Source organism: Alternaria arborescens (assembly GCF_004154835.1).
Source record: "Alternaria arborescens strain FERA 675 chromosome Unknown contig_7, whole genome shotgun sequence".
Taxonomy (NCBI): Eukaryota; Fungi; Ascomycota; class Dothideomycetes; order Pleosporales; family Pleosporaceae; genus Alternaria; species Alternaria arborescens.
Window position 1 is genome coordinate 527,301 of NW_021167862.1, and position 15,340 is coordinate 542,640.

General features: G+C 52.6%; 4 protein-coding genes across 4 annotated transcripts; 2 read left to right on the forward strand and 2 right to left on the reverse strand.

The window, feature by feature from the left end:
- Nucleotides 1-414: 414 nt before the first annotated feature.
- On the reverse strand, nucleotides 415-4,239 carry AA0111_g3932 (Carbamoyl-phosphate synthase arginine-specific large chain; the record flags this gene model as incomplete). Its single annotated transcript, XM_028649874.1, has 5 exons — nucleotides 415-522; nucleotides 575-1,939; nucleotides 1,988-2,173; nucleotides 2,331-3,850; nucleotides 3,900-4,239. The coding sequence occupies 5 exons, from the start codon at nucleotides 4,237-4,239 to the stop codon at nucleotides 415-417; spliced, it is 3,519 nt and encodes a 1,172-aa protein (XP_028508679.1).
- A 945-nt stretch (nucleotides 4,240-5,184) lies between these two features.
- Nucleotides 5,185-6,082, reverse strand: AA0111_g3933 (putative endonuclease; the record flags this gene model as incomplete). The annotated part of the gene is made up of 2 exons (XM_028649875.1): nucleotides 5,185-5,631; nucleotides 5,711-6,082. The coding sequence occupies 2 exons, from the start codon at nucleotides 6,080-6,082 to the stop codon at nucleotides 5,185-5,187; spliced, it is 819 nt and encodes a 272-aa protein (XP_028508678.1).
- A 1,509-nt stretch (nucleotides 6,083-7,591) lies between these two features.
- AA0111_g3934 (hypothetical protein) lies at nucleotides 7,592-10,985 on the forward strand (the record flags this gene model as incomplete). Its single annotated transcript, XM_028649876.1, has 2 exons — nucleotides 7,592-9,811; nucleotides 9,861-10,985. The coding sequence occupies 2 exons, from the start codon at nucleotides 7,592-7,594 to the stop codon at nucleotides 10,983-10,985; spliced, it is 3,345 nt and encodes a 1,114-aa protein (XP_028508685.1).
- A 1,283-nt stretch (nucleotides 10,986-12,268) lies between these two features.
- Nucleotides 12,269-14,676, forward strand: AA0111_g3935 (putative ubiquitin carboxyl-terminal hydrolase; the record flags this gene model as incomplete). The annotated part of the gene is made up of 4 exons (XM_028649877.1): nucleotides 12,269-12,304; nucleotides 12,378-12,518; nucleotides 12,582-12,595; nucleotides 12,657-14,676. 4 exons carry the CDS (start codon nucleotides 12,269-12,271, stop codon nucleotides 14,674-14,676), a joined length of 2,211 nt encoding a protein of 736 aa, XP_028508684.1.
- Nucleotides 14,677-15,340: the final 664 nt, after the last annotated feature.

Consider the following 15,340-nt stretch of genomic DNA (forward strand, 5'->3'; position numbering starts at 1 on the left):
GCCGGAGAAAGGTTCCCAGTAGAGTATCAATCGTCTGCGAGATGAGAACGAGCTTTGATAAGAGCGCGAAGGACTATCCAACGGCGCGATACTTTCACAACACATAATAAGACACAACATTTGCAAGCGCCAGCGGAATAGAGTAGAACTATACGTATACTTGAGTACCTAGCCACATGAGCGGTAAACTTTTCAAGCAAACTGAAAGTAAAAGGAAGTGACCCTACTCCGCCGACCTACCGATACAGTTGGTCATGAGCTGGAAACGCTATACACATGAGAACATAATCTTCATCCTGATCCTTCCTTTCCTAGATCTTGACCCGACCTGACCCTACATTTGGGTATATCTCCTGTAATGAATACTTCTTTTCTCGGCAAGATACCGAACCCTATCCAATAGATTACACTCGTCTACAATGGCCGACCGCCAACGAAGTCGCTCCATGACCTGACTTCACTGGGGATACCTTCCTTCTTGGGCAGCTTCTCGCTCATACATTGGGCGAACAGAACGGCAGTCTACGTTGACGTTAGCTTTTCAAATCATTGACGACGGGTTTCGTCGACTCACCTTGGGTTCCATGAATAGCGGTACACCAAAGTCGACTGCGTTCCTCCTCATTACGTAGTCCTCGTCGAACAGACCGCTCGCCCTGTACTTGGCCAAGTTGAAGCAGCCACGGATGTCGTTCTTCTCGAACACCTCACGGAGTTTCCTCTTGTCATCCTTAGGGAACTCAATGACCTCAACACTAATACCTTCGGTGTTCTTCTCCAGAAGTTCCTTTACGTCCTTGTTGGCAGCAAGGAATCTGTAGCCCAGTGCGTGTACGTACTTGGCGATCTGAATCAGAGAGTTGGAGTGGAGCGAACCAGGTGTGACATCACCACCGAAAAGAAGACCCTCACCAGGCTGGGGAAGGCGGAAGTTCATCTGTGACTGCGCGGAAGCCCAGTAGGCCTCAATGAGGTCCTTACCGAAGCAGGCCATTTCACCAGTGGATGACATCTCAACGCCAAGGTAGGGGTCAGCACCCGCCAGCCTGGTCCAGGAGAATTGGGGAACCTTGGTGGCGAGGTAGTTCCTCTCGACGCTCATAAGGTCAGTTGGTTCAGGCACGTCGCGACCAACGAGGGCCTTAGTGGCAACTTCTATGAAGTTGGTACCAAGGACCTTGCTGACGAAGGGGAAGGATCGAGAGGCACGTAGGTTGCACTCAATGACCTTGAGGTTGGGCTCAGAGCCCTCAACCTCCTCCTTGATGATCTGCATGTTGAAGGGACCAGTGATGTTCCAAGCCTTGGCGACCTTGTCCGCGATCTCCTTGACACGCTCTTGGATGCGCTTGTCGAGGTTGACAGGGGGAAGCACCAAGGTCGCGTCTCCGGAGTGAACACCGGCGTTCTCGACGTGCTCACTGACAGCGTGGACAAGAACGTTTCCGTTGGAAGCAACAGCGTCGCAGTCGATCTCTTGGGCGCCGTCGATGAACTGAGTGATGACGACTGGGTGGTCGGGCGAGACGTTGGAAGCAGCAAGAAGCTTCTCCTTCAGCTCATCCTCACCGCGGATGACAGTCATGGCAGCACCTGACAGGACATACGATGGGCGAACAAGAACTGGGTAGCCAACAGAGTTTGCGAACTTCTTCGCATCCTCGTATGAGGTAAGCTCCTTCCAGGCGGGCTGGTCAACACCGATTGAATCCAAGATAGAAGAGAACTTGTGGCGATCTTCGGCCTTGTCAATGTCGTGAGGATCAGTTCCAAGGACCTTGGCCTTTCCAGACTCTTGAAGCTTAAGAGCAATGTTCTGAGGAAGTTGACCACCGACAGAAACAACAACTCCGCTAGCAGTCTCCAACTCGTAGATATCCATGACACGCTCGTAGCTAAGCTCCTCGAAGTACAGCTTGTCGGCAACGTCGAAGTCGGTCTGAACACATGTTAGTCAAGATTCAGTGGAGGCATTGATGCTACTTACAGAGTATGTCTCAGGGTTGTAGTTGATCATGACAGTCTTCTTTCCGAGGGCGTTGAGGGAGCGGGTAGCGTTGACAGCACACCAATCGAATTCGACTGAGCTTCCGATCCTGTAAACACCGCTTCCAAGGACAAGAACGCCATGGTCGTCGAAGGTGACGTCGTGAGACGAGGCGTTGTAGGTTGTCTAAGACTATATGTTAGCGACTACAAGGGAGCGAAAAGAGATTACCACAATGGCAATGAAAGGCCCTGGAGGTTGTCGCAGGTCTCGGGATTTTAAACCTCGATTCCGCGAGAGCTCTCAGGCCTTGCAGAACCACCGTAAAGAAGAATATACTCACGTAAAGATAGTTAGTGTCCGCAGGGAACTCAGCAGCCAGAGTATCGATCTTCTTGACCCATGGCTTAATACCAAAGCTCTTCCTGCGTGCGCGGACCTCGTCTTCAGTGCTGTTGACAGCCTTAGCGATCTGCTTGTCAGAGAAACCGAGCTTCTTGGCCTTGAGGATAATCTCCTTCTTGAGTCCGAACAAGCTGCCTATCTCCTCAAGCTCATGTGTGAGGTCGACGATGTTCTGAAGCTTGTGCAAGAACCACTTGTCAATCTTGGTCAAATCATGAACCCTGTCGACAGTGTAGCCTTCGTGGAACAGCGCCTGACCAACGGCAAGCCATCGGCGATCGGTGGGGTTCTTGAGTTCCTCGTCAAGGTTCTCTCCGTACTTCTCGCCCTGGAACCCAAGGTACTTGGGGTCGACTTGACGGCAAGCCTTCTGGAATGACTCCTCGAACGTGCGACCGATGGCCATAACCTCACCGACTGACTTCATGGAACTGCCGATGTCGCGCTTGACGTTCTGGAACTTGCTAAGATCCCATCGAGGCATCTTGGTGACGACATAATCCAAAGAGGGTTCAAAGTTTGCAGTGGTGGTCTTAGTGACGGCGTTGGGCAGCTCGGGGAGGGTGTGTCCGAGACCGATCTTTGCTGCAGTGTACGCCAGAGGGTATCCAGTTGCCTTGGATGCCAATGCAGATGAACGAGAGAGACGGGCGTTGACTTCGATGACCCTGTAGTCGAGGCCATCAGGCTGTAGGCAGTATTGCACATTGCACTCGCCAACGACTCCCAAATGACGGACGATCTTGATGGACGCAGATCGGAGCATGTGGTATTCCTCGTCGCTGAATGTCTGACTTGGCGAGACAACGATACTGTCACCAGTGTGTACACCAAGAGGATCGAAGTTCTCCATGTTGCAGACTGTGATGCAGTTGTCGCTGGCGTCACGGACGACCTCATACTCGGCCTCCTTCCAGCCCTTGAGAGACTTCTCAACCAAGATTTGAGGTGACAGTGTGAGCGAACGGGCTGACAGATTCTTCAGCTCCTCCGGGTTGTTTGCGAAACCTGAACCGAGACCACCGAGCGCATACGCGGCGCGAACGATGATAGGGTATCCGACCTTCTCGGCCGCGTCGAGTGCTTCGTCGACAGTGGAAACAGCAATTGACTTGGCGATGGGAATGTTGATCTCATCAAGAGCGCGCGCGAAGAGATCACGGTCCTCACTGGTCTTCAGAGTCTGAACGCTAGTTCCGAGCACCTTGACACCATACTTCTCGAAAATGCCCTTGGCATCCATTTGTACACCCAAGTTCAGCGCAGTCTGTCCACCGAAGCTGAGGAAAATGCCATCAGGCTTCTCCTTCTGAATGACATATTCGGCGTATTCGGGTGTTACAGGCAGGTAGTAAATCTCGTCGGCGAGCACGTGGGACGTTTGGATGGTAGCAATATTGGGGTTGAGAAGGACGGACTTGACGCCAGCTTCCTTGAGGGCCTTGAGTGCTTGTGAACCTGATGAATGGTGAGTATGGCACAAATTTACGTGGGCACGAGTGCTTACCTGAGTAGTCAAACTCTCCGGCTTGACCAATGCTGAGACCACCACTACCAATGACTAGGACTTTCTTGACATCAACAAGGTCCTGCGCGCCTGAAATGACGCCGCTCTTCAAGTATGCCTCTGCATTGGGTGCGGTCTGTGTCTTGTTAAATGCGGACGCGACCTTTGTGAATGCCCGCAGCTGTCGGAGAGCGGCAGGTGACTCAGTGCTGGAGCGGAGCGAAGTCAACGGCCGAGCACTTCGGGTTGTGAAACTTCGAGAGTATGTGGAAGATGCAATAGAGCGAGTATGACCTGTAAGGGAAGGTACGCGACGTGCTAGACGCCCGCAGAGAGCCATTTGCAGGCAGTCAAGCAATTGGAGAGCGTCGAGCGCGACAAAAGATGGAGATGGAGGATGAGGCGTCGAACGCGCGGGAAGAAGGTCGCTCGGTGGCCGACAGGTGCAATTGAAGGGCTATAGCTCGACCCAGTTGAGCAGAGCACGAATGACTCCCTCAGGGTTTATGTATAATCTGTGGGGAAGCTGTGATGCGGCAGCCAAAAAATTCCAATGATGCGCGACGGGCCAATCAAGCTATCTCCGATAACGCACAGATAAGACCGTCGGCGATCCTTGAAGACGCGATGGATGAAGGGTAGTATCCAGTCATTTGCATTTACTTTCGCTCTTATACAATGCATTTCTCAAGATTTGACTCACGCAAGACGTGCGATCTAGTCATGGGTAGGTCCGATGCAGTTGCAACATTCACAGTTGTTTCCAGCTCGTCGTGGAGAACATCGATGCGGAGGACCGATTACGGCGCCGAAACTCAGATCCCCAGCATCTGACACAAATGAGAAGAAATTTTGACATGGTCGCGCAGAGCTTTCTCAATGGGTACAGTCACACGGGAGCTAACTATTGCATCTGTGCGCTGCGGGTACCAGGGCATTACTACTTTCAGTACCATGTGCACCTTTTTAGTAGTCATAAATCCCTTTGAGGACTCGCAACATGAATCGCGACTCTCACATATACACATTCGGTCGAAGAGCCAGTCGACGACCTGTATACGGGAGGATGCTTGCTTTGCAGTCACTATATTCAAGTACCCCGAAGATGCCAATAATCATAAATGCCAATACGCTAATTCGCTTTGTGGGGTCTTCGGACCGTTGGTGACTCTTCATAGCTTGGACCGGCACGATGAACAAGGCTGGCGCTTTCCTGCCTCGATCGCAGCACTTGTCTGCTTCTGCACATGAGCAGCGGTCTGGCAGCTCCCCTCGCCGAACTTCTTCATCCAGCCTTCTTTGCCTTATCCGCTGCGTTATGTCGATTTTTGTATTCGCGTGGGCTCTCCAGTGTCTTACTGCTTGTGCCTACCAACCTTTGTGTAAAGCTCGGCTTCGCCCACATCCCAACTTGGCTCTCACGAGCCTTCTTCTCCGCAGCGCGATATTTTTCTTCAGCAGTACCAAATTCGGCACCTGTTTTGGCCTCGTATACTGTAGCCAGACCAGCCTTCAACATCTCCAGCCCCACATCTTTCTTGAAGAACCATCTGCGTACAAAGACTTGGGCTACTATACGATCGTACTGGTCGCGTCTGTATATGTATGCGCGTACTCGGCGGGTGTGGATCAAATTGATGAGCCATTCATGGGCCTCCTTCGCGAACGGCTGAGCTTCTCGACCCCAGTGTGCAAGTTCTGGTGCGTCGACTCCAGCAATCCGGATGTGAAGCTGGGCATAAAGTCAGCCATTAATTGGGTGCAATATTTCCACCACAACGCCTAGTGTCTTCTTATTCTAGAGTACTTACTGTTTGCCTGACCAAGTCTTCTCTTTTCGTTGGTACTTTCTTCCAGGGCAGGATACCCCACCCAGCTATTCTCCCACCTGGCGTGTGGAACAGCCTGAAATTGTCTGCATCTCCTACACTTGTGACCTGGCCAAATATACCCTTCCGACGGTAGTAGCGTGGTTTGATATGGTTGACGGTTGGTATGCGACGCAAATAAGTCTTGTAGAGCCGGACACCAGCAACTGTTGAGACTGTAAGAGCGACAGCCGGAATCAAAGTCCGTGGCTCATACAGCGTGCTTGACCAATTGTCCAACTTCGCTGGAGGGGCCCATTGAGGCAGTCCGCTTTTCTGTTGGTCATCGTCGTTGCGTGACCAAGGCCATCGCATTGTCTATTGTGCGAGGTCGTGAGTTGAAAAAGTGAAGTCAAAAGACGGTGTGCTCCAATGTTGGCAATCGGCGCGACACAATCGCCTCGGCATACGAAGTGTTCCAGGTTAGCGTCGACAAAACGTACCACGTGATTATCATAGGTTATCTAGGGTTTCATAATCTTGTCTCACGACTCTGAACGACTTGGAGGGCAAATGTACATTCGATATTTTTGTAATGACTTATACGTTTTTCAGTAAGCTTGGAGAATGACAAGTATTCAAGGTCCAGAGTGCTCAGCAAGCATTTAAACAAGAGCTGCAAAACTGTGGCGTACCACTGTAGACGCATACTCCCCTCTAAGCATAGATGCTTACTCTAATATTGTATGTTCTAAATCACTAGAGAGACAGTCAGGAGTTGTGATAGGAAGGTCCAACTGCCCTGACTTGTTGTGGAGCGCCTATCGTCGGCCTCGAAGTATGCCATCCGTGTTAGAAACCATCGCGATCCATATGACACCCTTCTGGGTGTGCATTGGTCGACACATAGATCTACAAACAAGCAGATAGCGTCTTCGATGGTATCTTTGTAGCCTATAGCGCGCTGAAGAGCGTTGAAATGTGATATTGAAAAGTCGAAGGATAGCGACTCGAATAGACGGTGTAGATGTTGAGTATCGGATGATACGTGCGATGCAGTCGCATTTCCGACTTCAGATTGGGAGAGGCTTGCGCAGGAGTTTATGCAGATAGATGGCTTCTGAGATCCTGTGTCTTTATCAGTCCTGATCTAACCAAAGTGATACATGCATATCGAAGATGAACCTACCGTGTACCACTATCCGTCCTCATGTGTCTTTCTGTCGGCTGCACGGTTCGCTGCGGCAGATGAACCTTACCTCACAACGCGCAATATGATGAACGAAGATATGTGCTACACAATCGAGAGCCCAAAGCCATGCTACGAGACTGCCGACGCAGCAAGAGGAGAGAATGCGTATGCCTCGCACGACGCACAGACCCACATGGAAGGCCTTTGAGATGGAGACGTGGGTGGTCTCGAGCTGGTCATCGCAATGGGTTGTAGTACTGCTCGCTTCCGTAAGAGCGGGGTCGGCTTGCAGATGTCGGCGCTTCCTAGATGCCAAGCTACACATTAACAATAAGATCTTTGTACGCGTCCGCCATCGCCATGATGGATGGAAGATGGATGCTCAGACGTGGTCGGGAGGGGGATGAAGTCAGGAACGACGGGGTTAGCTTAGACGGAGTTTGCCTAGGCGGGTATGGTGCGTTTCTTTTCGTGCTTCGACCTCCACAAGTCTGGGCATCAGTCTATCGTCTACCTGCACCCTGCCACCCCCATCGCTACAACTTCAACCGAACCTCTCATGCTTTCGCAACAAATTTCACTCGTTATACATACTGACAATCTTAGTGGAATTGTGGCCGACTACTGACTGCGGCCTGTAGCCGCTTCCTTGTCAGGTGCCTCCCATCTTCCCTCACCACATCTCCATCAACATGTTCAACATCGAATCCACAGCCGATCCTACCGCACTCGATGACGGAACCTACCTCTTCGACCAAACTCACGATGATCTCCTATCGATGCCAATGTCCAATGATAGTATACATCTGAAAGGCGGCATCACACCTATACCTGGGTTTAGTAACTTGGGCTACGGCCGGGAATCGAGTGCATCGTCCGTGCACTACGGCGATTCTCACGATACATCGGAACTGGGTACAAGTCACGAGGGAGAAGGGTCTACCCCAAGCGCTTTCGTTATTGGATATGGGACCAACTATACTCCTTCGCCACTGCAAAAACCATTCACACCAAACTCAGCCATCAACGGCATGACTAATACCCAGGACAAACAAATGTCGCATCTGAACGACGACAATTCGCATGCGATTCCTGACGGAAACGACGCGAAACCCCATCTATCATTAAAGAATCATCGAGGGGATGCTGCATTCATGGCGAGAACACCACAAAGCCTGAGTCGCGCATCACAATCATCTTCAACTCCTGAGCTCCCACAGCCGCACGAGCAACAGAAGAAGCATCGGAGAACGAATTCGCTCCCGGTAAAAGGGAAAGTCAACGAGATGAAGGCAAATTCAAGCATACCTGCAGAGCTCTCGTGGCCGGAGTTTGGCCGACAGTGCATTCTCGCAGCGGAGAACAGCCGGCTGAATCCGTTCACCTTACATCCCGCTGAGTACAAGCTGTTACGAGAACATGTAACCCACGCCCAGGTCACCATTTATCTGAACATCAGGAATGCGATACTTCGGCTATGGCATCGTAATCCTCTGGTGTATGTTTCTCTCGAAGAAGCTGCGGGATGCGCCCGCGACAAGCGCCATTTCGGTCTAGCGAGGGTAGCACACCTATGGCTTATGCGGAACGGCTATATCAACTTCGGATGTGCTGAAGTACCTGACACTACCGGTACACTCCCAAAATCGAAGGCCAAAGTCGCACGCAGACGTTCAATCATTGTGGTCGGTGCGGGTATGTCAGGATTAGGATGCGCTCGCCATCTGGAAGGATTGTTCGCCCAGCTAGGTGATCAGTTAACAGAAACGGGCGAACTCCCACCGAAGATCACCATACTCGAAGCTCGTCCGCGTGTTGGTGGCCGGGTTTACTCGCATCCTTTTCTCAATCAACTTAGCTCGACCCTCCCTCCTGGACATCGTTGTACAGCTGAGATGGGCGCCCAGATCGTCACCGGATTCGAGCACGGCAACCCGTTGAACGCGATCATCCGAGGTCAGCTCGGTATACCCTACCATGGCCTCCGCGATAACACCATACTATACGACTACGATGGTACGGTGGTGGAGAGAAGCCAGGACATTCTGGTGGAGAAGCTGTACAATGATGTCTTGGAAAGGGCGGCAGTGTATCGGAACAAACCAGCAGCTCATAGGACAGTGGAGGGTGATCGTAATTTGATGGCCTTTGGTCGTGAGCCAGCCGATGTCGACGGGCCTACTGTTGCTGAGCTAGAACATTCTGATGCTCCTTTGGCCGCGAATGCTACGAGCACAGCGTCAACGAAGCAAGAAAAACCAACAACGGGGGTAGAGAAGCTAGCGGGCAGGGCATATCAGCTCAGTGCAGGCTTCAACCCGGATGTTACGGCAGCTGAAACTGTCCAAAGTATGGGTTGGGAGCTCAAAGCGGGTGCATCGAAGATGCAGTCTTTAGATCTCGATACGATTGCGAGAGCATCCGAGTATCCCACACTTGGACAGACAATGGACGAAGGTCTCCTTCAGTATCAATCACTGGTTGACCTCAAGCCCAGAGACATGCGTTTGTTGAGTTGGCATCACGCCAATCTCGAATATGCGAATGCTGTCAGCGTCAACCAGCTTAGTTTAAGCGGCTGGGATCAGGATATTGGCAATGAATTTGAGGGCGAACATAGTGAAGTAATAGGAGGCTACCAACAAGTCCCGCGCGGTCTATGGCAATGTCCCAATCGATTGGATGTCCGCTTTAGCACCCCCATCAAAGCCGTTCATTACAATACCGACGAACAGCATAAAGGCAAAGCTGTTAGAATTGAGTGCGCAAACGGCGAGTCTTATGAGGCCGACCAGGTCGTTCTGACCACCCCTCTGGGAGTGCTGAAGTCTGGATCGATCAAGTTCGAACCTCCTCTCCCTGACTGGAAGCAGGACGTTATCGAACGAATGGGTTTTGGTCTCCTCAACAAGGTCAGTTCAACTGTTCAGTCATTGCTGCCCCTTCTGACAATATACGTAGATTGTTCTGGTGTACGAAAAAGCCTTCTGGGAGCCAGACCGAGACATGTTCGGCCTGCTCAACAAAGCAGAAGACGAAGCCAGCATGCAACCCGAAGACTACTCTGCCAAACGTGGACGGTTCTATCTCTTCTGGAACTGTATAAAGACGAGCGGAAAGCCAGTGCTGATAGCGCTAATGGCAGGCGACGCTGCTCACTACGCCGAAGCGACATCGAACGATCAGCTCGTCAAAGAGGTTACGGACCGGCTCGATGCGATGTTCGCACCGAACCACGTTCCCCTGCCGTCAGAAGCGATTGTAACGCGGTGGAAGAGAGACCCATTTGCTCGAGGCAGTTACTCATATGTTGGGCCAAAGACACAGGCAGGCGACTACGATGTGATGGCGCGGCCACATGGCCCACTGCACTTTGCGGGTGAAGCGACTTGTGGCACACATCCCGCAACGGTGCACGGCGCGTACCTATCAGGCCTCCGGGTCGCTGCAGAGGTTGCTGAGATAATTTTGGGGCCCATCAAGATACCAAGTCCACTCGTTGAGAAGAAGGTGATCAAAGTAGAACAATCTCCAGCGACACCCAGCATAGAAACGAAGCGCCGATTCGAGCCCGCCGTTACAACATCAACACCAAGAGAGGACAAATCTGGGCGGGTACAACGCGACGAAGACTACGAAGCTGCTATCATAGGGGCTATTCTAGACCAAATTGGTGAACGTCCGATCAAGCCAGGACGTACAGGTGTCAACCCGTTCCTACTGTTCACCAAAGACTTCTGGTACATCTGCAAGCAGGAGTGCGATGATGCTCACAAAGCGAGGACAGGCAACCCCGAGGCCAAAGCACCGAAACAGGAGATTCGTAATGCAGTTGGCTTGAGGTGGCGCACAGCAGAGCAAGAAGTCAAACAGCCGTACCTGGACCAAGCCAGTACTGCACTAGACGATGCGACGGCGAGCACAGCAGACTTCAAAGAACGCGTAGATACGTGGGACAAGGAAGCTGCACGCATACGGCGCGAATACATTCAGGCCAACCCGCCAGAGGGTGGCAACGAAGAGCTCATTCTCAACAGTCGCACGGCCATTGAGCTGGGGGCTGGCAAGCGACTGCGGAGATTATGAGGCTGCTGTTGTGGCGACGTTCTTTTGTTGCATTCATTCATGTGTTATATCTGTATGCTGGGCGCCATATCCCCGGTGTTTGTGTAGTTTTTTTTCTCTATGGTTTGCATGGAAGCTGCGATGGAGTTCGGGTAAAAGGGTGAATGAGAAGTCGCGTGGCTATTTGCAGCGGCAGGCGCACACGAACACATACCCGCCCTCCGAGGCTTTTCTGTAGAGCGATGGCGTCTCGCGGATGTCTGCTTTCTGTAGTATGTCTCGGACAGTAATACAAGTCTAGTGGATAATGTCACGCGTGACTTGGGCCTTGCCCAGCGCTACTTGGGACACACTCTCGTCCGGACCCACCACGCTGACGCGCTGTCCGAGATGCAAGCCGCATGCGGGGGATGTGTGCCGTGCGTGCAGCGTAATACGGGAAGGTGGCCGCTGGTCGAGAGGGGCTTGAGATTTGGAAGCCAGCAAATGTGAGGTGGAGCTGGCGGGCAACAGAAGAGATTTGCTGGCGGGCAGCAGCTGTCGTGGTGCTCTGGACTCGCACAGTGCATGTCACAACCACAATACGGGAAGACGCTAGAAGACGTTCGTCCGTTCTCCAATGGCGATCTCTACGAAGGCCGCCAACAAGCGCCACGGTTGCTTGCCAGTCTTGTTCTAGAAGCGCGGCGCATGACTGGTGGGAGTTTAGCCTCGCCGCAGCAGCATGCATGGCGGTTGAGCGTGTTGTTGCTCGCCAGGCACCGGGCTGGCTGGGCACAGAGTCGGGAAGCGTGTGCTGCTCAGCATGGCCGCCGGATCATGGAATGGCGAGTGTTGTTCTATGCATGTTCTTCGGTATAGAGCCCCACCAGGCGGGCAACACAATTCGCCAGCAATGGATGGAACCTGTGGCTTCGGCGCGTTAGTCCCGAGCGGTTCCTCGTTGGCGGGGTCGCGTGTGCCAGGTCGTGGGGATCTCTCGGCCTCTCTCATGGGGCCTCTAGTCGCGTTAGCTATCCCAAACAGCAAAGCCTCGCCTCGCCTTGGTCCGCTCCGGCTCTGCTTCCCCAACGTGCCAGCCTTCCAAGCCGCTGTTGCGTGAATTGCTGCATCCTTCACTCCTCCAAGCTCGCAAAGGCCTCCATGTTGCCCTTCGCTCCTGACATCTCTCTGGGCCCGCACCCAGCACCTGCTTCCCTGACACGTTCCCACGACCGTGCCCCCGTCGCCTGAAGTGCCGTCGCATTAGTCCTCCTCCATCGTCTGCACCCCACCCTTCCCTGCTTGCGCACTACACCCCAGCCATGAGTTCCTTTTTCAGTCGCATCAAGTCTGGTGCTGTAAGTCCCCAAGAGCGACCCAGAGTCGCGCGCGCCCGTCGCCAATGGCTGCCACTGACACGTCTGTCCACAGCCACCCTTGAGCCCAGCGACCGGCAGCATACCCATCAAGAAGGACCCCAACGCGCCCGAGGTCACGCCGCTCGAGAAGCTGCTCCTCAATGCCGGCCCTCTGCGCGGCGACGGCAGCGACAAGTTCTTCGGCTTCGAGAATGTAAGTCCGCCTGCCTGATGCCGCACTCGTCAAAGTCCGCCTGCTGACCACGCCCTGCTATAGTTTGGAAGCACGTGGTATGCATCCGCCTCGCCCACTCCCGCTTCAACCCATGCTGACTGACTGTCTGCCCACCAGCTACTGCAACTCCATAGTACAGTGTCTCTACTACTCGGTACCCTTCCGAGAACAGGTCATCAACTTCCCCGCCCGCTCGCCCCCAGAAGCCCTCGAGAGGCCCTCATCAGGCCTGCCCAGACTCAATACAAACCTCCAAAATGGCCAGACTTCAGCCCTCTCCCCCACGGGCCGCACATCGCTCTCCAGCCCAAATGCGAGAAGTCCCGCAAAGCCTGCAACCACTCCAGGCGCCACCAACCAGCCTCCAGGCACCAAGCCCGAGGACAACAAGGACTCGCCCGAGTACAAGAAGAAGCAGGCCTTGGCCGCTGGCCCTGTGCTACAGATGGACTACGAGAACGCAAACGCATATGGCATGAACGAATCGCTGTTTTCATCACTAAAAGACATATTCGAAGCTGTAATAGCACACAGGTCGCGCATAGGCGTAGTCAGCCCACACAAGCTTCTGGAGATACTGCGGCGAGACAATGAGATGTTCCGGACGCCCATGCACCAGGACGCACACGAGTTCCTCAACTTGCTGCTCAACGAAGTTGTAGAGAACGTTGAGCATTATTCCAAGACCCGCCCAGCTCAGGTCGAGGACGTAACTGAGAACGAGGAGACAATGACCGACGGCGAAGTTGTGACCGCGCGAAACTCAGTGGCCTCTGCAAAGTCGAATTCCGGATGGGTACATGAACTGTTCGAAGGCACATTAACATCCGAGACACGATGTCTCACATGCGAAAATACCTCGCAGCGAGACGAGGCATTCCTGGACCTCTCTGTCGATCTGGAACAGCATTCTTCCGTGACGAGCTGTTTGCGCAAGTTCTCAGAAGAAGAGATGTTATGTGAGCGGAACAAATTCCATTGCGACAACTGCGGAGGCCTGCAAGAGGCGGAGAAGAGGATGAAGATTAAGCGGTTACCCAAGATTCTTGCTTTACATCTCAAGCGCTTCAAGTACACGGAGGATCTCCAGCGACTGCAGAAGCTCTTCCATCGCGTTGTGTATCCCTTTTACCTCCGGCTGTTCAACACCACCGACGATGCAGAAGACCCAGATAGGCTATACGAGCTTTATGCAGTAGTGGTCCACATAGGAGGTGGTCCCTATCATGGTCACTACGTATCCATCATCAAGACACAAGATCGAGGCTGGTTACTCTTTGACGATGAAATGGTTGAGCCGGTTGACAAGGCCTATGTCAGGAACTTCTTTGGTGGAGAGAATGTCTTGGCTTGCGCCTATGTCTTGTTCTACCAAGAGACAACAGAAGAAGCCATGATGAAGGAGCAAGAAGCCGACGCCCTAGCCGCAGCAGAGCAAGCCGCCAAAATGACACAGGAAGAAGTCACAACACCGAGAGCGAATGGTGCCAACGGTCAGGCATATCATGCTTTCAATAACGCAACGACACCTACATTGGAAGAGGCCGACAAATTCGCGAGCCTCGATCACGCAGCTACCGCTCCGCCACTTGCCCACGTTGAAACGAACACCGACCATCACCCAGTCGAACATACCACAACACAAGTACCTGTCCTCGGTGCGCGGAAAAGTAACCTTGGGCTCTTTGGTAAAGGCAAAGAAGAGAAGGAGCGCAAGGCTCAAGAAAAGGAGCTTGAGAAGCAAGCGAAGCAAAAACGCAAAGAGATGGAAATCCAACGACGCGAAAACTACCGCAAACAAGAAGACGAACTTCGTGCAGCACTCGAAGCTAGCAAAGCATCAGCGGTGGAAGAGGAGAAGAAACGCGTTGCGAGTGGCGAGGTGCCACCTCCCACAACTGCTGGTGCGGGAGGCGACAAAGAGAAAGCGGCGAACGGTTTTGGAAGCGTCAAGGGTATGAGCGGATTGAGTCGTTTTAGGCATACCTCGATGAGTCTCAAAGGCAAACCCAAGTTCTGGGGTAAGGACAAGCAAGACGACGAGCCCAATCCGCCCGATACACCGACCACAGACACGGACAAGGACGGCAAGAACCGTTTCAGCTTAGGAAGGAAGAAGAGCACGTTCAAATTCTAGGAAAACTTGCCGCCGTAGAACAGGATGTTGTTATATTGCAAGATGCGGATCCGAGTATCAGTCTTGGATTGTCAAACAGGGTGGCTTTTGAAGCTTGTCCTTCCGACAGAGTGAAAACTGGAGGAACAGTCTTCCTACCGAAGCGTTGGAGATGCATGTACGTTGCATGGTTATTCCTTTCTTTCCTCAAGGCTTGACGATGGCGTTGTAATTACTACCCTCAAGGATGGGTGGTGTGTTGTACATATCAACTTCGGATATTCGTTGTTATAGCGTACTCGTTTAGCTTAGCAGAACTGCGAGTTTGACAGAATAGTGAATTGTACAGCTTCTCAATGGATCGCGGCCATCTCTCAGCTTCGGGCTATTATATTGAGTTCCCTTTGAAGTCAGCTTAACTCTCACGTTCACATTCAGTTCATCCTGCGTATGGGCCCTTGGGGCAGTTGATGAAAAGGTTTGTTCAGGATTACATTTGGATAGATGACCATGCTGATCCGTATCGAAAGAAGACAAGTCTGTACCTGCTTTTGGCAGACTAGACTGGAAAGTTGAAACGCAGACAACGTTCCGCAGTAAACTAAATGCTCTCAGTGCCCCTTTATAAACGCCCGCTACTACGATCTTCATCGCAACGCACTGTACTCTTACACCACGCATCGAC